The sequence below is a fragment of the Mustelus asterias genome, chromosome 3, assembly GCF_964213995.1.
Source record: "Mustelus asterias chromosome 3, sMusAst1.hap1.1, whole genome shotgun sequence".
Classification (NCBI taxonomy): domain Eukaryota; kingdom Metazoa; phylum Chordata; class Chondrichthyes; order Carcharhiniformes; family Triakidae; genus Mustelus; species Mustelus asterias.
Window position 1 is genome coordinate 79095016 of NC_135803.1, and position 21367 is coordinate 79116382.

General features: G+C 44.1%; 1 protein-coding gene across 7 annotated transcripts in view; it reads left to right on the forward strand.

Moving 5' to 3' along the window:
- The window catches only part of farp2 (FERM, RhoGEF and pleckstrin domain protein 2), a 238026-nt gene that overhangs the window by 210499 nt on the left and 6160 nt on the right, over window positions 1-21367 (forward strand). For 3 of the 7 annotated variants that reach the window (XM_078209254.1, XM_078209256.1, XM_078209258.1), the window contains exons 23-25: window positions 4990-5108; window positions 5794-5957; window positions 16781-16888. In XM_078209254.1, coding sequence (XP_078065380.1) covers window positions 4990-5108; window positions 5794-5957; window positions 16781-16888 — 391 coding nt within the window. Of the gene's footprint in view, window positions 1-4989; window positions 5109-5757; window positions 5958-8702; window positions 8843-16780; window positions 16889-21367 lie in introns of all 7 variants that reach the window. The other 4 variants (XM_078209255.1, XM_078209259.1, XR_013497446.1 and 1 more) reach the window with 3 other exon arrangements.

A 21367-nucleotide genomic window follows, 5' to 3' on the forward strand; every position in this document is an offset into this window, starting at 1 on the left:
CGACTAGAGAGGGGGCTATACTGGACCTGGTACTGGGGAATGAGCCCGGTCAGGTCTTCAAAGTTTTGGTTGGGGAACATGTGGCAAATAGTGACCACAATTCTGTTAGCTTTAGGATAGTGATGGAAAAGGATGAGTGGTGTCCCAAGGGTAAGGTGTTGGATTGGGGGAAGGCTAACTTTATTGGGATCAGGCAGAAATTGGCAGCTCTTGATTGGGAGAGGCTGTTTGAGGGTAAATCCACATCTGGTATGTGGCAGTCTTTTAAGGAACGGTTGTTAGGGCTACAGGACAAGCATGTGCCTGTAAAAAAGAAGGATAGGAAGGGTAGGATTAGAGAACCGTGGATAACCAGGGAAATTGAGGGACTGGTCAAAAGGAAAAGAGAGGCGTATGTTAGGTCCAAGCAGCTAAAAACGGAGGGAGCTCTGGAGGAGTACAATGAAAGTAGGAAAATACTCAAACGGGGAATTAGAAGAGCAAAAAGGGGTCACGAAATGTTCTTGGCAGACAGGATTAAGGAGAATCCCAAGGCATTTTATTCATACGTTAGGAACAAAAGGGTTGTTAGGGAAAAAATCGGACCTCTCCGGGACAAAAGTGGGGACTTATGCTTGGAGCCCAAAGAAGTAGGGGAGATCCTAAATGAATACTTTGCGTCGGTATTCACAAAGGAGAGGGATTTGTTGACTGGGAGTGTCTCGGAGGGGGGTGTTGAACCGTTGGAGAAAATCTCCATTACAAAGGAGGAAGTGTTAGGTTTGTTAGAGAATATAAAGACTGACGAATCCCCAGGGCCTGATGGAATCTATCCAAGGCTGCTCAGGGAGACGAGAGGTGAAATCGTTGGGCCTCTGACGCAAATCTTTGTCTCGTCACTGGACACAGGTGAGGTCCCAGAGGATTGGAGGATAGCCAATGTGGTCCCGTTATTTAAGAAGGGTAGGAAGGATAACCCGGGTAATTATAGGCCGGTGAGCTTGACGTCCGTGGTGGGGAAGTTGTTGGAGAAGATTCTTAGAGATAGGATGTATGCGCATTTAGAAAGGAATAAACTCATTAACGATAGTCAACATGGTTTTGTGAGAGGGAGGTCATGCCTCACTAACCTGGTGGTGTTTTTTGAAGAAGTGACCAAAATGGTTGATGAAGGAAGGGCCGTGGATGTTGTCTATATGGACTTTCGTAAAGCGTTTGACAAAGTCCCTCATGGTAGGCTAGTGAAAAAGGTTGGATCCCATGGGATAAAGGGGGAGGTGGCTAGATGGGTGGAGAACTGGCTTGGTCATAGAAGACAGAGGGTGGTAGTGGAAGGGTCTTTTTCCGGCTGGAGGCCTGTGACTAGTGGTGTACCGCAGGGCTCTGTATTGGGACCTCTGCTGTTTGTGATTTATATAAATGATCTGGAAGAAGGAGTAACTGGGGTGATCAGTAAGTTTGCGGACGACACAAAACTGGCAGGACTTGCAGATAGTGAGGAACATTGTCAGAGGCTACAGAAGGATATAGATAGGCTGGAAATTTGGGCAAGGAAATGGCAGATGGAGTTCAATCCTGATAAATGCGAAGTGATGCATTTTGGTGGGAATAATGTAGGGAGGAGCTACACGATAAATGGCAGAACCATAAAGGGTGTAGAGACGCAGAGGGATCTGGGTGTGCAAGTCCACAGATCTTTGAAGGTGACGTCACAGGTGGAGAAGGTGGTGAAGAAGGCATATGGCATGCTTGCCTTTATAGGACGGGGCATAGAGTATAAGAGTTGGGGTCTGATGTTGCAGATGTATAGAACGTTGGTTCGGCCGCATTTGGAATACTGCGTCCAGTTCTGGTCGCCACACTACCAGAAGGACGTGGAGGCTTTGGAGAGAGTACAGAGGAGGTTTACCAGGATGTTGCCTGGTATGGAGGGGCTTGGTTATGGGGAGAGATTGGGGAAACTGGGGTTGTTCTCCTTGGAAAGACGGAGGATGAGGGGAGACTTAATAGAGGTGTATAAAATTATGAAAGGCATAGATAGGGTGAACGGTGGGAAGCTTTTCCCCGGGTCGGTGGTGACGTTCACGAGGGGTCATAGGTTCAAGGTGAAGGGGGGGAGGTTTAACACAGATATCAGAAGGACATATTTCACACAGAGGGTCGTGGGGGCCTGGAATGTGTTGCCGGGCAAGGTGGTGGAGGCGGACACACTGGGAACGTTTAAGACTTATCTAGACAGCTATATGAACGGAGTGGGAATGGAGAGATACAAAAGAGTGGTCTAGTTTGGACCAGGGAGCGGCGCGGGCTAATTGTTCCTTGTTTCTCGTTTCAAGGCTTCATTCTATGATCATCTTGCTGGTGCCAGTACAGAGCGAGACTGCGGATAGTTGGGAACCTGTCTCGGGGGCAGGGAATTCATATGGTGTTCGTGGAAGTGGAAATGACTATGGTTGGGAAGCATTTTCCGATCGGGGCCATTGTGATCTCCTGGACTCGTTTCGATCGCCTCAGGGGGTCGGAGAGGAATTTCCCAGATTTTCTTTCCCCATATTGGCCCTGGGGTTTTTCACTCTGGGTTTTCGCCTCTCCCTGGAGATCACATGGTCTGGAATGGGGGGGTGGGGGTGAGTTAATAGGTTGTAATGAACAAAGCATCGTAGCTGTGAGGGACAGCTCGGTGGATAGGATATTGGTATGTAGATAGGCTGGAAAATTGGGCGGGGATCCTGGATTCAGGATTCAATCCTGGACCGGGGAGCGGCGCGGGCTTGGAGGGCCGAAGGGCCTGTTCCTGTGCTGTATTGTTCTTTGTTCTTTGTTCTTTGTACTGCAGCTGTACAGGGCCTTGGTGGGACTACATGTGGAGAACTGTATACAGGTTTAGCTGCCTTATTTGAAAAAGAACATAATAGCATTAGAAGCAGTTCAGAGAACGTTCACTCGACTTATTCCTGGGATGAAGGACTTATCTTATGAAGAAGGGTTGAGCACGCGTTTAGAAGAATGAGAGGCCATTTTGAGGGGACTTGATAGAGTGGATAATAGGACGATCTTTCCTCTTATGGGGAGACGAGAACTAAGGCCTCCCTTTTCATACAGAGATAAGGAGACTTTCTTTTCTCTCTTAGAGGATTATTAGTTTGGAATTTCCTTCCCCAGAAAACAGTCAATGAAGTTATTCAGGGCTGAGTTACATAGATTTTTGACAGACAAGGGAATCTTGGGTTATGGGGAACAACCAGGAAAGTGGAGCTGAGACTACAGATCAGTCGTGATTGTATCGAGTGACAGAAGAGGTTTGAAGGGCTGAATGGCCCCCTCCTGTTTTTGTATTCATATTACGCTTATTGGGGTTTGGAATACTTTTAAAATACTCTGCTTCCAATGATTACCACCTTCAGCTCTTTCTCACTGTCGAACAATGGGTCAGAATTGATGATACGGAATGGTACTGAATCCATGGCATCACTCTCCAGATAAACAGGGATTGCGTCAGGGCACATCACAAAAAATGGATGAGGTCTGATTGCAAAGTTAATGATTAAGGGGATGAACTCTATTACTTTCTCAATGGAAGTACAAGAATGACTACGGATATTCCTCTGGTTACAGATGGGGTTGGGCTTATCCAGAAGTTTCCTTCCTCAAGCAATAAATTAAGTATTGGAACGACCTTGGCATCTTTTTTTTTGATAACACTGAAGGGCTGAGTGGTGTCTCTGACTATCCCAACTTAGCGATTATTCACTGGTATAGTTCTATGCCACATTTGCAAATACAGATGTGTATGATAACATGGCTGCATGTAGATTTAAGTATACTCAGGTCAGTGTACACATGGGTGATTGCTCTGTATGCATGTGTGCACATGTGCACAAATGTTTTAGTGTGAGACTGTGATTCTGGTACTTTGCCTATTTCATGATTATGATATGTACAGATAAGTATTTTAGTGATCTTGAGGGTGTAAATGTCAAAATGTAAATGTGTACATGATTTTCCATGCATGCATCTGAAATTATGATCACATATGCCAGCTCTTGCAGCCATCAGACATTCTATAACTGGAACCACTAGATCAAAAGTGACCTGTTCAGTTGCAAACTATTTTGGTGTTTAATAGGTGTTCCGTGAAGCTCACCTTCCAAAAGATGTGCTGGTTAGGTGGACTGGCCGTACTAAATTCTCCCTCAGTGTACCCGAACAGGCACCGGAGTGTGGCGACTAGGGGATTTTCACAGTAAATTTCATTGCAGTGTTAATTAAGCCGACTTGTGACACTAATAAATAAATTTTAAACTTCAACCTTCTCAGGGGCAACTAGAGATGGGCAATAAATGCCAGCTATGCCCAAGTTCCATAAATTAAAAAGGCAATGCAAGGAATGTGCTTGGGCCTCAGCTATTTACAATCTGACTGAGGGGGGGGGGGAGGGGGGGGGGGGAGGGGGTGGGGGGGGGAGGGGGTGGGGGGGGGGGCGGGGAGGGGGGGGGGCGGGGGGGGGGGGCGGGGTGAATTTTCTACGCAACAAGCAGAAGTAACTTTGAACTGGCTGCCTACGCGGAGAGTGGAAGCGGAGACATTCAACGATTTAAAAAAGAAATTAGATGGATATGAGAGAATTAAACTTAGGGGGATAGAGCAAGGCAGTGGATCTACAGAGAGCTAGCATGAAGTCGATGGGTTAAATGGCAATGGGATGCTGTATCTGTATGACACAGACACTGCATCCCATTGCCAATTCCTAACAGTTAGTTACAGAGTACAATTGAGAGGTATGGGCATCTTCTTAGCCTGAGATGTATGATGCAGAGGTATCAGAGGTGGAAGAGAAATAAACAAAAAATGGAATCTATACCAGGAGTTCCTTGATTTGTTATTTATCAGGCTCGCCAATGTAAAGGTAGCCATGGCTTTTTTGCTGCCCAAAGTTTGAAGTCACTACATCTTTTTGGTAGCAGATCTTTGTGCTTATATCTCAACCATTTCTATTAACCTGTTCCTTAGTTCCCGTGTAGAAATGGGGAAATGGATAGAGGACTTGAACATTGCCATTGAGGTGGTGAAGAAGTCAAATGAGAAGAGAGAGACAACTCTGGAAAGCAACACGTGTGATCGGTCAAACAGTAAGTTACTTTTTAAAAGTATATCCTTGACATATTTTACTGGGAAGTGAATCACATCCACTTGAAGGTGCATCTTAAGGCCAGGTACTCCCTTAGTTCTTTATTGTCCCTCTGATATGTCTCTGGAGCTTTTCCTCAGCTATTGGAAGAGAAAATGAGGCATAATATGTTGACTTGTTTATATTTAATTGAAGGATAGAAAACCTTCTGTACATCCATCTTCAGACATGTAATTGCAGTGCCCAGCTGAATGATACAATTCCAGCATGTCCTGTACTACCAAATTATGTGTTTTCAGAAGCCGTAAAGCTATCTAATAGAAGTCAAGATCCCAATGGGAGTTAAAGATCCAAATCTCAGTTCTGAGTTATGTTGTAGAAATGAAGTACTTTCCTCTCCCACTGGATTCTTCAACAAATTCAAGAACCTAATTTTTCCAACAGACTGTTGAATGGACCTGTTCCTGCCAATAAAGTGCCCAATTTGATTATTTTTAATTAATATTTCATCTAGCCAAAAGATCTGTTGTTTTGGGGGTATTGTTACATTTTCTGACTTATCAGTAGCTACTGTTTATTTTAATTATGATAACAGGTAATAACTTGACAACATTCTCCTGTGCCTTTTTAAAATCCTGACACTACTACAGCTATTCCTCTTTATGCATTTATCCTGATGTTCCCAGGATCTTCAGACGAAGTGTCACTGGAGCAGGAATCTGAAGACGACACTCACTCCTCCCACAGCTCGTTGGACAAGCAGACCCATCACCGTGCTAATACCACAATGCACGTGTGCTGGCATCGCAACACGAGTGTCTCCATGTTGGATCACAGTGTTGCAGTGGAGGTACCCAGCAGGGCACTCTCACCACCACTTAAACCTCAGGATAACCCAGTGCAGCTAACAATGAGTACAGACTGCACATCCTACCAGCTAAAGTTATATCATCATTTAATTCTTTTTGCCAGTTATTGCTTGGGCATTTGTAAACTGAATTGACAAATCAAAAATAAATGTTTCTTTAAATTGGAAACTGGAAGGGTTTTGTTTAACTCCAGTGTGCAACCTCTGAGTGGGAAGTACAGGATAATCTGAGTTGTGAAGCTGCCCTTCCTGGAGGTTAACAGGACTCCAATCCTGTTGATTTTGCCTTCAGGTTTATGCATTCAAGTGCATTCTACATCTCTGCAGGTGAACAGGTTCCCTGGTGCCATTGGTCACAGATATAAAGAACACCGGCTTTAGTCTTGTGATCTGGTTCAGAATTGGTAAGGCTTACATACAGGGGATCTGGAGTTTAAAGGTCGGGTGAGGTTGCAGTCCTTATTTGTGACCAGGAACTTAATGCTGTGTCACCAACAAAAAAAAGGCTTGCGTTTATATAACACCTTCTCAAAGCATTTTATAGCCAGTAAAGTACTTTTTAGTCACTTGTAATTTAAAAATTCCAGCAGCCAATTTGCGCACAGATACAGAAATGTGGAAATAACTAGATCACCTGTTTTTGTTTTGTGACATCGATTGCGGTATAATTGTTGGCCAGGGCACTAGGGATAACCCCTTGGCTTTTCTTTGGATCAGTGTCACGGATTCTTTAAGGTCCACCAGTAACTTCCCCATTTGGAGTCAGTTTATTCTAAACAGAGTGAGAGGTTGAGGATTAGCAGTCCCTCACCTGTTCTTTGGCCCAGATTATACTGCAGTTTGTTCCGTTTTAGGTGATGTCAGCCCATTAATGCATGTTTTGGCAGGACATAGCTGAGGAGGTTTAAACATACTCACCCTAATCTTTTCTGATCAACCAGATTGAGGAACAAAATTTAAGTTCCAAAATTAGAAAGGGCGGCACAGTGGTTAGCACTGCTGCCTCACAGCGCCAGGTACCCGCGCTCGATTCCAACATTGGGTGACTGTGTGGATTTTGCACATTCTCCCCATGTCTTTGTGGGTATCCTCCAGATGCCCTGATTTCCCCTTACAGTCGAAAGATGTGTAGGTTAGGTGGATTGGCCATGCTAAATGTGCAGGGTTGCAGGGATAGGGTGGAGGAAAGGGCCTGGGGTTGGGGGATGCTCTTTCAGATAGTTGGTGTAGATCCGATGGGCCAAATGGCCTCTTTCTGCACTGCAGGGATTCGAGCACAGCAGATTGGTGCATCATGCATTCTTTTTGGAACATTTTTAATTTCCATGCTTGATCATGGCATTCAGACCCAGTAATATTCTCAGACTGTCTTCTACTTCCCTAGTTCATTTCAGGTTGTTGGGATTTGTACTCCTTGTGTACATCTATTTATATTTTACAACTGATTGCTGATATATGAAGCCTGGGTTATCTCATGGTCTGAAAGCACACTACATCTGCTTAATCACTCATTCTCATTCCTCTTCCATTCAAACGGACCCCTGCAGCAAATTCTTTACACTGCTTCATTTTCTTTCAGCTCACTACATCCTGTGTCCTTTTGACAATGAAAATCATCTTTTGTTTCTCTCGTGCAGCAAGTTCCTGCTTCCTTATCTTTGTGTCGCAACTGGTTTTCTACCCTGTGCGTTCTTAAAAGTGGCCTGTTAATATCCATGTCAGGGATGTCACAATATGAGTCAATCAATGGCCTAATGATTAAGGGTTTTAGTAAGCCATTGATCTGAGAGTATTCCAGTTTACAGAAGGTTTCTGCTCTTCATCCAGACATTGCACACTGCAGGATTGACAGTTTCATTATGACTGGAACCTGATCTATTATATCTGGTAGCTGTTCACTCTCAAGAATCTCACTGTTGAGGTCCCTGTTGAATAAATATTTACAAATATTGCTCCATTCTTTGACTATTAGCAATGTCCACAGACTCTGGATTAGAAGCGTCACAGAGACCATCTGTTACTGATGCCTACCCCCCTGTGAAGATTAGTGTCACCGGTGTATGTTAATCCATTTCCTTACATGGTACATGTAGCCCCAGTGTACAAAAGGTCCCTGCAGAGCAGTGAGGTTCTAGGTGATGTTCCCACATGGTGCAGTATAAGCTGGTCTCAGGCTGGTGACACCAGTACTGGTCTTACCCCTGAATGAGGGAGGGCTGAAACCAATATAGGTTCCTCTTTGCAGTTGTTGCCAGTGAGCCCTGATTGAATGTCTATATATGTGAAACAGGATCAGGCATCACCACAGTGGCCCCATTGTCGAGCAGCTTGCTGATGCTTAGAGAAGAATAGTTAGTTGGGCTGGAAGATGGCTCCTACCCATGGAACTATGACCCAAAAGATTTGGCACCTTCAGGATAGGAGGGAAGAGCGACAGTTAATCACTTTAGGTAGAAGAAAAGGAAAGAGGGTTTATACTAATCATCGATATTGGCGCTAATCAATATTCTGTGTGGCTAATGCTTGAATGGAATCTCATTATACCCGTAAGGCGAGAGCCACTGATGTAGTTTTGTTCATAGAGATGGCCACTTTGTGACATTTCAGTTACTAACAGGTGTATTAAGTACTTTCTAACTGACCTTATTTTACTTACTGCTATCCTGTTTCTGCCTTTCTTACTTGATATTCCCATCTCCATGTTCGCGTACTCATGGACCTGCTTAGTTTTCTGTTCCTCTACCGCCTCACCGGAGCTTCCTCTGCACTACCTTCTGGGCCAGGGCCAGCGGCCTAACGCCATCACCCATGTGTGCTGGTACCGGAACCAGAGCCTTTCGCTGACTGATTACCTTCGCATGTTTGAGGTAAACCTGTTAATCAGTTGCCATTGTGAACTGTGCTTGTAAGTGAATTAGAGGAGACTAAAACTTCTTGGGGTATTTTGGTTCTAGGCCTGCTTTTTAATTATGGAAACCACACATAGCAGGGAATGTCCAGTTTATGTTGAGGTATCTGAATGCCATAGCACTCGTTATACTGCAAGTGGCCTCAGTACTCTGCACTCAGGGAGAGGAAGACTGTACCTAGCTTCCATTCCCTAATTTCTGTCTAGTAGCTGCTATCAGAAAGGGTGTGTACAGTGGCCATGGATGTGGACATGATTTCCTCCAGCATCTAACAATCCATAGATACTGCTGAATAATGAGCTTTTCTGGCAGATGTTCAACTCTAACCACAATCAGAAAGCACCATCTGGAAAGGAGAAAAAATAGCATGAGAAAATGATGCTTCACAGCTCCAGGGACTTGGGTTCGATTCCCGGCTTGGGTCACTGTCTGTGTGGAGTTTGCACATTCTCCTCGTGTCTGCGTGGGTTTCCTCCGGGTGCTCCGGTTTCCTCCCACAGTCCAAAGATGTGCGGGTTAGGTTGATTGGCCATGCTAAAAATTGCCCCTTAGTGTCCTGGGATGCGTAGATTAGAGGGATTAGCGAGTAAAATATGTAGGGATATGGGGGTAGGACCTGGGTGGGATTGTGGTCGGTGCAGACTCGATGGGCCGAATGGCCTCTTTCTGTACTGTAGGGTTTCTATTTCTTCTTCTAAAAGACATGCTGAAAATGTCTCAATATGAACCTGCTCTTAGAGATTAGATTATCTTTCTTTTCAAGTTTTCGACATAAAATTCATAGCATAGAAACAGTCCATTCAGCTGAGCTGCTCTCTGCCAATGTTTATGCTCTATATGATCCGCCTCCCACTTCGTTGAACACTGCCAACATCCTTTCATTTATTTCTCCCTTCCTTATCTGCTTAGAAACTTATCATCTCAGCCACGCTAAGTTCTACGTTTTCACCTCTCTGATGGAATGATTTCTGGTAACAATATTAAACAATTCCAATTACAGTATAATCACTCATAAATAATAGAATCTTTAATATTGAACATTCAGCCAACAGTTGCCGAGTAGTTGGTTGAAATGATTTTTTTCCTTTTTAACCCAGTTGACAAATTACCTGTTGTTAATTTGAGTGTACTTACCTTACCCAGGAGCACAAAACTGGTTACTCTTAGCTCTTATCTGCTCTGCAAGTCATTAATTATTGTGTGTCCCATTGTATTTCATTCTCAGTGGGCATTGGAGTTGTGTCCTGTAACTCAACTTCTTTTCGAGTTCAACAAACTGCACCAGTCATTGGAAGGACCATGGCAGTGTGCAAGATTATCTACTGAGTGATCTCATGTTTGGTGCCCTGGTAACTAGCCAGTGCATTTTGGAACTCACATGGGAGGCTGGGCGGTTTTGTTTTGGATCTCAGCACACACTTTTCTCCTTTGGGGAATACCGGGGAAGTGTGGAAGGATTAGTAGGCTGATCATCAACCTTTTGAGCCATGTCATTAATGCTCCTTCCATGACCAACAAGTCCTGGAGTGGGTCTCGAACCTCGAGCTACTTAATGAGCCATAAGGTCCCATGGCTGGACATTGAGGTCTCAGTATGAACTCTCTGCTTCATCGAAGGGGACCAGGCATTGGGGGAAGGGATAATTAAAATGAGGGAAGCTATTTGGCATGACCCAATGTTAAGTGGCACTATTGTGCAGGTGAGTGGACCACCCACAAGAAGGCAGTGGGATCCTTCTTTGTCATCAGGACTTAATCTGCAGCGATGGCTTCCACCCACCAGGCCAGACTTGCTCATAAGAAAATTGTGGGCAAGAAGAGGCCCTGTAATGTTATTTTAGATGTCTTAATGGGCCTCACAAGGAAGCCTTTGGTCACACTTGCCCGGGCTCCTTCCAATTGCATCCAGTGCCCCTTCACTTAAATGGCTGCCTCATGCAGCTGATTCCCCATTCTTATTCACGTTTACCAGCTGGCTTGGGGTGAATCACAGAAAAAATAAAAGGTGAAGCCTCGACATTAAGATTGAAGCAATCCTGTTGCAACAGCGACAACTTAAATTCATATAGCATGTTTAATGCGGAAAAATGTCCCAAAGATACAAGGAAATATTTGGACATCGAGTCAAAGCAGGAGATATTGAGAGGGACAACATATAGACAGAGCAGAGGAGAGGGCCTTGAATGACCTGGCAGGTGATGATGCAGGGGTGAGAATAGTAACAATTGTCAGAGATTCTCTAGCTACAGAGTGGATCCAAACAAGAAAATTTCTATCCAGTTGATCAATAGGGGAGAGATTTTGGAGGAGGATAGTTGATCAGCTGCATCAAAGGCTATGGAGAGGGCAAGGGGGGAATAACATATCATGGGCACAGCCACAGACAATCCTGATGACTTTGCTTACAATCATGCTGTGGAAGGGCAGAAATATGAAGAGATTTAAACAATAGTTATGTGAAAGATGAGTGCAGGTCTAGGAGTCATTATTTGAGTGGAAATGGTATGTGGGGCTGGGATTGTAGTTTGAATGGGAAGAGGCTGCTTTTATGAAGATGGAATGATGAAATTGGTTTTGAAGTGGGACAGAACTATGCTCAAGAAGTGAAAACTATTGACAATGCCAGTTACCTTGAGACTAGGAAGAAAAGTTGAGGATTCAGCAGTTTAGGGTGAATGATGTGGAGATGCCGGCATTGAACTGTGATGGTTACAGTAAGAAGTCTGACAACACCAGGTTAAGATCCAATAGGTTTATTTGGAATCACGAGCTTTCGGAGTGCTGCTCCTTCCTCCGAAAGCTCGTGATTCCAAATAAGTCTGTTGGACTTTAACCTGGTGTTATGAGACTTCTTACGAGGGTGAATGAGTTTGAGGGAGCAGGAATTGGTCCGTAAATGAGATGAGTTAAGGGAGGGAATGGAAAGCAAATAGAAGATTATGAGGGAGGAATTACAATGTGAGTCTTGGCTTTCTAGCCAAGGAGATGGGTGGAAAGCAGCAGCAGAGGCAACTGAACCAGTGTTGCGGTGAAGAAGCCCATTTATGCCTCGTACTACTTGTTTTAGGTGAGATGGAAGGGGTTTTAAGGAAACATTTCATAATCAACATAGAAGCTTGGGTTTATCATTACTTTCCGAGATGAGGCTATAAAAGCCAGTTTTGGCAGAGGATGAGGCCTATTAAATATTCAACATATTCTGGCCAGATTTGGTGATGGCCATTGAGCCAATTAGGTTTCAGTTATGATCCAGTATTTATTTGGGCAGCAATCCAATTTGTTAAACAATCCTGAGTATGCTAAGAATTACACTGACAACCGATTTAAGATTATCAGTCAGGGCCCACAATGTAGCTCGTTTATGCTTGTCTGAAGCTATATATATTCATACACAGGGTCCTGTACTCAGTAAGCAGAAAGAACATGTCCAGGCATTGCGCCTTGTTTTGAATTAAACAGAAACATGACGCACAGTAAATTCCTGATGCATCGGTCGAGGCATTGCCATGGAGAATCTGAGCTGACTTGCCAATCTCAGTACCCTTTTCTCATGTAGTATGAATTGTTTCTCCTCTGCAATTTGGTATTCTTGTATCTGTCCTGCTTCAACAACAAATCTCTCCTTTCAGCAATACTCATATATTTCTTTCTTGAACTTAAGGAGGTGAAGATAGCAACTCTCAGCCTGAGGGTGTGACTGGGATGGTAGATAGTGAAGTCTCAGTGGAGTCAAGGTCATTGAAGGTGGATATGAGGGAGTGGTTGAGTAAACTGACAGTTGTACATATTTCATAGCTAATGGAGGGCCAACAGCTGAGCATTGGGTGTTTCACAATGAGCTGTGAGTGAGTTGGGATGTCTCTGGAGTGGAACAAGAAAGGGGTGGTGTAGGAAGTTGATAAGGGAGTTTTTGTGTGGTGAGGAATACAAGGATGTCATTAGAAATGGCCTTGCCATTGGTTAAAATCACCAAAGAATTTCCTTAAATTTCATTAGTTGAGTTTGCATGGAGGATGGTGAGGTTTACAGTGTAAGGAGTCTAACAACACCAGGTTAAAGTCCAACAGGTTTATTTGGTAGCAAACGCCACAAGCTTTCGGAGGGCTGCTCCTTCGTCAGGTGAGTAGGAGATCTGCTCATAAACAGCAAACAGGGCATATAAAGACACAGACTCAATTTACAGCATAATGATTGGAATGTGAGTCTTTACAGCTAATCAAGTCTTAAAGGATTGGAATGCGAGTCTTTACAGCTAAGGTTTACAGAGGACAGGGAGCAGTGCATTGGATGAGAGAGGCCATAGGGAAAAATGAAGAAGATTGAAATTAACAAGAATGAGGAGTCACACATTGTAAAGGCTGAGGTAGAATATCTCTGGATGAAGTTTGGGGGCTGGTATTCAATGAGAATTTTAAAGGAAATGACAGAGGGATGGAAAAAAGTGAGGTACTGAAAGAGGGGGAGGACCTGGGACAGAGACCAAGCTGTGAATATGTTTTAAGGGCCACACCTCCAGTTTGGTGCTGGGTAGGTGGTGAACAATACAACCAGGAGGAAACGCTTCAGTAAGAGCCAAGGTGTCAGCAGAGATGAGATGAGATTTGATTTGATTTGATTTATTGTCACATGTATTGGCATACAGTGTAAAGTATTGATTCTTGCACACTATGCAGACAAAGCATACCATTCATAGAGAAGGAAACGAGGGTGCAGAATGTAGTGTTAGTCATAGCGAGGGTATCGAGAAAGATCAACTTAATATAAGGTAGGTCCATTCAAAAGTCTGATGGCAGCAGGGAAGAGCTGTTCTTAAGTCAGTTGGTACGTAACCTCAGACTATATTTTTCTTGACAGAAGAAGGTGGAACGAATTATGTCTGGGGTGCATGGGGTCGTTAATTATGATGTCTGCTTTTCTGAAGCAGCGGGAAGTGTAGACAGAGTCAATGGATGGGAGGCTGGTTTGCGTAATGGACTGCGCTTCATTCACGACCTTTTGTAATTTCTTGCAGTCTTGGTCAGAGCAGGAGCCATATGAAGCAGTGATACATCCAGAAAGGATGCTTTCTATGGTGCATCTGTAAAGGTTGGTGAGAGTCGTAGCTGACATGCTGAATTTCCTTAGCCTCCTGAGAAAGTAGAGGCGTTGGTGGGCTTTTCTAACTCGAGCATTGGCGTGGAGGGACCAGGACAGGTTGTTGGTGATCTGGACACTTAGAAACTTTAAGCTTTGGACCATTTTCACTTCATCAAGATGAGTTAAGCTTCAATCAAATCCACACAATAATCCACTGTTCTTTTTCATTCTTTACATGATGTGAGCATGGCTAGCAAAGTAGATTAGCCACACCTAATGGCTCTCGAGAAGGTAAATAGTGAGGAGGATCGTCTTAGATTACAAGCGGATATAGACAGGCTGGTCAGATGGGCTGATCAATGGCAAATGGGATTTAATCTGGATAAGTGTGAGGTGATGCATATGGGTAGGACAAATGAAGCAAGGGAATCCATGATGAATGGGAGGACTGTGGGAAGCACTGAGGATCACGGACCTTGGTGTGCATGTACACCAACTAGTCCCTTAAGTTAGCAGTGCAGTGGATAAAGTAGTTAAGAAGGCGTATAGTATTCTTGCCTTTACTGGTCAAGACATAGAGTTTAAGAGCAGAGGGGCTATGCCGGAACTATATAAAATGTGATTAGCCACAGCTGAAGTATTGTGTGCAGTTCTGGAATCCACATTATATGATCTGTGACTCTAAGGTGGTGGTCAGCCACTTCCTTGAACCACTGAATTCACTATGAGGTATCGATAGTCTTCCCACCGTTCTGTTGGATAAGTTTTTGACCCAATGAACATGAAAGAGCAGCAATACATTTCCAAGTCAGGCTGCTTTGTGACTTGAAGGGAAACCTGCATGTGGTGGTGTTCCCTGTGTCAGTTGCCCTTGCTTTGGTAGAGGTTGCAGGTTTGGAAAGTACGTCACAGGAGGCTTGCTATATTACTGCAGAGCATCTTGTAAGTGGTGCACTGCAGAGATGGGGCATCAGTGGTGCAGATATGAACCTTTAAGGTGGTGGATGGATTGCTGATCAAGCGGGCTGCTTTGCCCTTGGATGGTGTTGAGTTTTTTGTGTTGTTGGAGCTATTTGGTATCTCAAGGAATTAAGGGATATGAGGAATGGACAGGGAAGTAGAGTTGAAGCCCAAGCTCAGCTATGATTGTATTGAATGGCAGATCAGGCTCGATGGGCCTTATGGTCGACTCCAACTGTTTCTTGTGCGCTCATCCAGGCAAGTAGAGAGTAATCTATCGCGCTCCTGATTTTTGTGTTTTGTAGATGGTGAACAGGCATCTGCGGAGAAGAGTTACTTGCCAAAGCATCCCCAGCCTGCGAACCTGCTCTTTTAGCCACAATATAAGGCTGGTCTGTTCAATTTCTGAACCCTAGGATGTTTGGTGGGGAATTCCATGATGGTTCCACACTTGAGGCATGTTACTAACCTTTTATCAGCCCAAGCCTGAATGTTCTCTAGGTCCGTGGCACGGACTGCTTCTGCTTTGTGTTGCAGTGAAGTCTGTGGGGCTGAGATGATTGGGTCCCAACAAAAACAGCCATCTTCTTTTGTGCTAAGCATGACTCCAGCCAGGAGAGAGATTTCACCCTAATTCCCATGGACTTCACTTTTACTAGGACTGCTTGGTGCCACATTTGATCAACTGCTACATTGAGATCAAGATCTGTCACCTTCACCTCACCTCTAGAATTCAGCTCTTTAGTCTATGTTTAGACCAAGGTTGCAATGAGGTATGGAGCCACGTGGTCCAGTTAGAACTCAAACTGCATTGGTAAGCAGGTTATTGGTGAGTAAATTTCTGTCTGTAAAGTAACAGTTTTCTACGTGCGTACCTATGATGGAGATCCTGTGGTGCATTGGTAGCATCCAAAGTCCCGGTGTCAAGTCCTACTCCAGGACTTGATGGCTGTTGAAGGTATGTTCATAACGTGGCCAAACAGGTTGATTATTAGTCTGTAAATCCTTTCAGTGCACCTCAAGGCAGGCGGTAAGAGGAGGAGAGTTTCCTGGTCAGCCATGCTGCAGAAGGCAATGGCAAACCACTGCAGTACTCGCACAGTGGTTAGCACTACTGCCTCACAGTGCCAGGGACCTGGATTCAATTCCTGGCTTGAGTCAGTGTCCAGGTGGAGTCTCGGCACTTTCTCCCCAGGTCTGCATGGTTTCCTCCGGGTGCTCCTGTTCCTTTCCATAGTCCGAAAGATGTGCTGGTTAGGTGCATTGGCCATGCTAAATTCTCCCTCCGTGTACTCCGTGGTGACTAGGGGATTTTCACAGTAACTTCATTGAAGTATTAATGCAAACCTACTTGTGACACTAGTAAATAAACTTAAACTTAAAACGAGCATAAGTGTGGACCAATGCAATGAGAGTCCATGGTCACCAATGTCCTCTTAAGGCATGGTACCTGAAGGAAGAGGATTACCTTTGATAGAAACAGGAATGGACAGGCTCATAGGAGACTGAAGGTCGTTACTGGCCCTAAAAATGGAAAAATACCACACACTCTATCTCTTTGCTATCCACTCCTGCCTTGAATGTTCGATTCTATCCGCTTTCATTGCTATTCTTTGTGGTTTATTCAATTTTATTGAACATTTGCTGTGACGAGCATCAAAACGCTTTGAGTTTACTTTGATACCTTAGAAGATTTAATTGATTGCAGCTATAGAATCTAGATAACTGAGAGAAAAGAGAGGCAGAGCACTGTGTTGGGATGGTTCTGCGATGCAGAATGTTAGGAATACATGGCTTTAATAAAACACTGTTTACACTCATGCGCAAAGTAAGATGCTGACCCTAGGTGCTTTTGTTACAGAACCAGCTCTCAGGTTACTTGCTGAGGAAGTTCAAGAACAGCAATGGGTGGCAAAAACTTTGGGTTGTCTTCACCAACTTCTGCCTCTTCTTTTACAAGACCCATCAGGTACAGTTGCTGACCAGTAACGTCTGGGCATTGCCTTGGCGAAAGTGTGATTTAACCTGGATAACCTTGTAGCTTTATGTGCATTACTATAATCAGGACCATAATTTATTTATGAATCTGAAACTGCAATCTTGATCGCCACACAATTTGAAAAGTTCAAGAACTTTCAATTTTTCTCCATAACTCTCAACTTGCTCAACCTAGTATTCCACTATTTTGACCAGATATAACAACCAGCTGGTTAATGACGTAGAGTGACGTCAGCAGCGAGAATTCAATTCCTGTATTGGCTGAGGTTATTCATGAAGGCCTGCCATCTCAACCTTGTCCCTCGTCTGAGGAGTGGTTAAATCACCACCAGTCAGCTCTCCCTCTCAAAAGGGGAGAGCAGCCTATGGTCATCAGGGACTCTGGTGACTTTACCTTTTTAATAAACTGTTAAAAATTAATCCCATGCGGTTACTACAGTACTCTAACCTAAGGCACAGGTTCAAGTTGTGAGTCAGGCAGTTTGGCTTCACAAAGAGTGTAGAATCGGGAAGGATTTCTTCTTAGAGTAGTTAAGGCAAAACCTAATTTTCAAAAACAGTTGGTTCTCCAAAAGATCATCTTATCCAGCTCAGCTCCGCACCCCCCCCCCTCCCCCCCCCCCCCCCCCCCCCGCCCTATCCCTATAACCTTGCACATTCACCATGGCCAATCCATCTAATCTGCACATGCATGTTCTTTCTTGATGGATGAATATGGATGAACTGAGTGAACATCATCCTTGATGTCTATTTATTCAATTTTGGGTTAAGTGTACAAATGAAGAAGTGACATAGTGGTATTGTCATTGGACTAGTAATCCAGAGACCAAGGGCAATGCTCTGTTGGAAGCTCACCATGGTAGGTGGTAACATTTGATTTCAATAAAAATCTGGAATTAAAAATTTTAACGATGACCATGAAACCATTGTCGGTTGTTGTAAAAACCCATCTGGTTCACTAATGTCCTTTAGGGAAGGAATCTGCCATCCTCACCTGGTTTGGCCTACATGTGACTCCAGACCCATAGCAATGTGGTAGATTCTTAATTGCCCTCGGGGATGCCCACATCCCATAAAAGAATATAAAAAAATCTTTACTCCTGTAGGGTACCCAGTTTAATAGAATGCTGTGGGACATTGTATTTTCAGTTGTATTAATGTAATATATACAAGGAATCAAAAGGAATGTTTGTGGTTCACCAGGCAGCAGAAGTCTTTTGGAAACCAAGACATGAAAATAAATAGGCTCAGAGCTGGTTTTCCAGTTTACTTCTGTACCACCACTGGATGTACACGCTATAACATGTGACGTGGGTTCCAAAGTTCATCATTAAGCCATTGGCACAAATGAAATAGAAGAAAATCCTGTTGCAATTCTTGCTTCTGTGCAGCGCAAAGGCTTATTCCAGGATGCAAGCTCGAGCCCCCATGAGCTGACACAATACTTTGTTTATGAAGTGTATGATAGTTTGCCTGAGGCATCCTGTTTGTGGAACAGGCTCAAGGGGTTGACCTTTACTTGTTCCTATTGTAGGATTACACTGGGATCCTCATGAGGCTTTCCTTTAAATTGAAAAGGTTAATATCAGTCAGACATGAAGAAAGATAGGAGAAAGCAATTAGGAAATTATAGACCTAATAATATCACATCCATTGTCGGAAGGTTACTGGAATCTGGTACTAAGGACAGAGTGATAGAACGTTTAGATAAATATGAATTGATCACAGAGATCCAGCATGAATTTGCCTTCAATGAAAACATCGCCAATTACTGGAAGACATTTGAAAAAGAATGGTGTGGCTGCTGTTATGCCAATCTCTCTGATAAATTGAAGAAAGTACAAGCATACACACTGGGACCCACAGGTGGTCAGAAGATCTGAATTTTTTTCTTCAAGGGAGGAAGACTAAGAGGTATTGTTAAAAAAGTTGAACAGATATGCATGGCAGTAAAAAAATGTCATAATGGACAGACACATTTTTAACACCACTGACCAGAAACTTGACGAGTCAGTACAATTATATGCCTCGGCTTTGTAAATTCTGGCAAAAAAGTCTCATCAATGAAATTGTAAGAGACTGCATAATGTGTGGCAGATACAGTGATGCTGTGCGCAGTTAGTTGCTCAGAGAATCCGCATGATAAATGAGCAATCGGAGAGAAGAACTAAGGAGAGAAACAGAAGTTTTCTCGGTACAGAATACACCTTGCCCAAACTGTGGCAGCCAGCATCCACGAAAAAGAAGCATGAGCTTTGCATTTGACAAATGTTGCAACAACTATGGAAAATGGAATTGTCAGGTGCTGTAGGTCCAAACCACTGCAAACTACCACTACCACTAGCCACATTGCAGCTGGCTACCCCTCCAAGGTTCGGAACACAAACAACATTGAATGAGCTGGAGATTAATCAAAGCAACCAAAGCACTGAGTCTCTCAAAACATTCTACTGTGAGAGCACCGACTCTATCATGGGGAAAGGTGAAATATTCACAACATTAAAAATTGCTCACAGCAATGGAAAATTTAAAGTCAAAATTGACTCCAGAGCAAAATACAATTTTTTGTCAAAGTAGCACCTGCGAGAAATCGATCCCTACGCTGCACTAGATTCCACAAAGTAAATCGCATTGCACATGGCAGATTAACCATATGCAGGGAACACATAACTACCCTACACTGCACACAACGCAAGTTCCAATTCCACATAGTCGACAAAGATGGAAACCCAACATTGTTGGGTTTCCAGGACAACATTGAACAGGAGTTAATCCACCTTGGGCCAGATGTACACACTCTGCAGCACCAAGCTTCAGAGATACTAAAATACAAAGAACTGTTTGACTGTGATATTATTGGGAAGCTGCTTGTCATCTGTCAGATGAAGCTGGATGACTCCGTAACGCCCGTTGTCTGTGCTCCAAGAAGAATGGACTCCTTTCTGTGAAACCGAGGGTTTGTCAACAAATTGGATTGAATGACAAGTCTGGGTGTCATAGCCCATAGATGAGGACACAGAACGGGTTTCTGTGATGATAGCTGCAGTAAAGAAAGACAGCCAGAACCTGCATTGACCCAGTTCATCTGAATAAAGCACTTTTGAGACCCCCATCACCCTATGAAGACAGTTGGACAAGTTATAGCCAAAATGACCAATTCTAAGGTTTTCAACACCTGAATACAAATTGCCGATTTTGGCAAATCCCGCTGGATGATGAATGCTTGAAGCTCACTACGTTCATGTCTCCAGTGGGGAGAAACCCATTGCTCTGCATGCCCTACGAGATGTCCATTGGCAGTCAGGTTTTCGAAGATCTATGGAACAGCTCTTTGCAGGATGACGCTGTGAAGCCATTGTTGATGACATCCTGTCTGGAGTTGCACAATGCAAGAACTGATACATATGTGTTTGGTCCTTGACAGAATCAGGACCATACAGTTGAGGCTAAACCCTGCAAAATGCGGATCCAGTTTTAACCCATTCCCTCTGTGGGTCACCTGCTCACAGCTGATGGTGTGAAGCCAGACCTGGATAAGAAATGGCTATAGGCGCTATATGGCAAATGCCCACCTCTGAGAACAAACACGTTCTGCAGCACTTCCTTGGTATGACAAATTATTTACCTAAAGTTTATTCCCTGTCCCAGTGAGGTAACTGAACCCTGACGTCAGCTCCTCCGCCAGGATGTACTGACAGGAGCACTGCTGCGTTCATCAAATACAAACATCTGTTTTCTGCCCCTCGGGTGTTACAATACTTCAAAGTTCGAGCAGCTGTACTCTTACCGGCAGATGCCTCCCAGCACAGATTTGACGCAGTCTGTGTCCAGACTGGCAGACCAATAGCCTTCGCATCAAGGGCTCTCACTGGCACTGAGACTCATTGGGCCCAGATCGCGAAGGATCTCCTTGTCTTTGTCTTTGCATGTCAGAAATTCCATGGCCGCCATGCCAACATTGAAACTGATCACCAGTCGCTCATAACTCAATGTCAAAAGCCTCTTCACACTGCATCAGCACACCTACAGCGGATGATGCTCAAGTTTCAACCTCAGTGTCATGTACACGCATTGTAAGGAGCTCTATCTCACTGATGCCCTTTCCAGGAGTTATCTACCCACCACTGAATAAGCAGGTCATGAGGAGGACATTGATATCATGATTATTCAAGTGTTGTTGTCCCGCAGAACCGAGGAACTCAAAGCTGCCTGCAGGACACACATGTAGGCACTCCATGACATAGGCATGAGAGGATGGCCAGTGTTGTCAAAAGAGCCTCCCCATGGGCTCTCCACCTTCTACGCCAGGAGAGAGGAGTTAAACATGCAAGTCGGAATGATACGGAGTGGCCAGAGGTTTGTCATTCCCAGCTCTGTGCAGAAGAATTACACCTAGCAACTTCACCAAGGGCACTCAGGGTGAAAGTATCAAAGTGTAGGACAAAGGAAC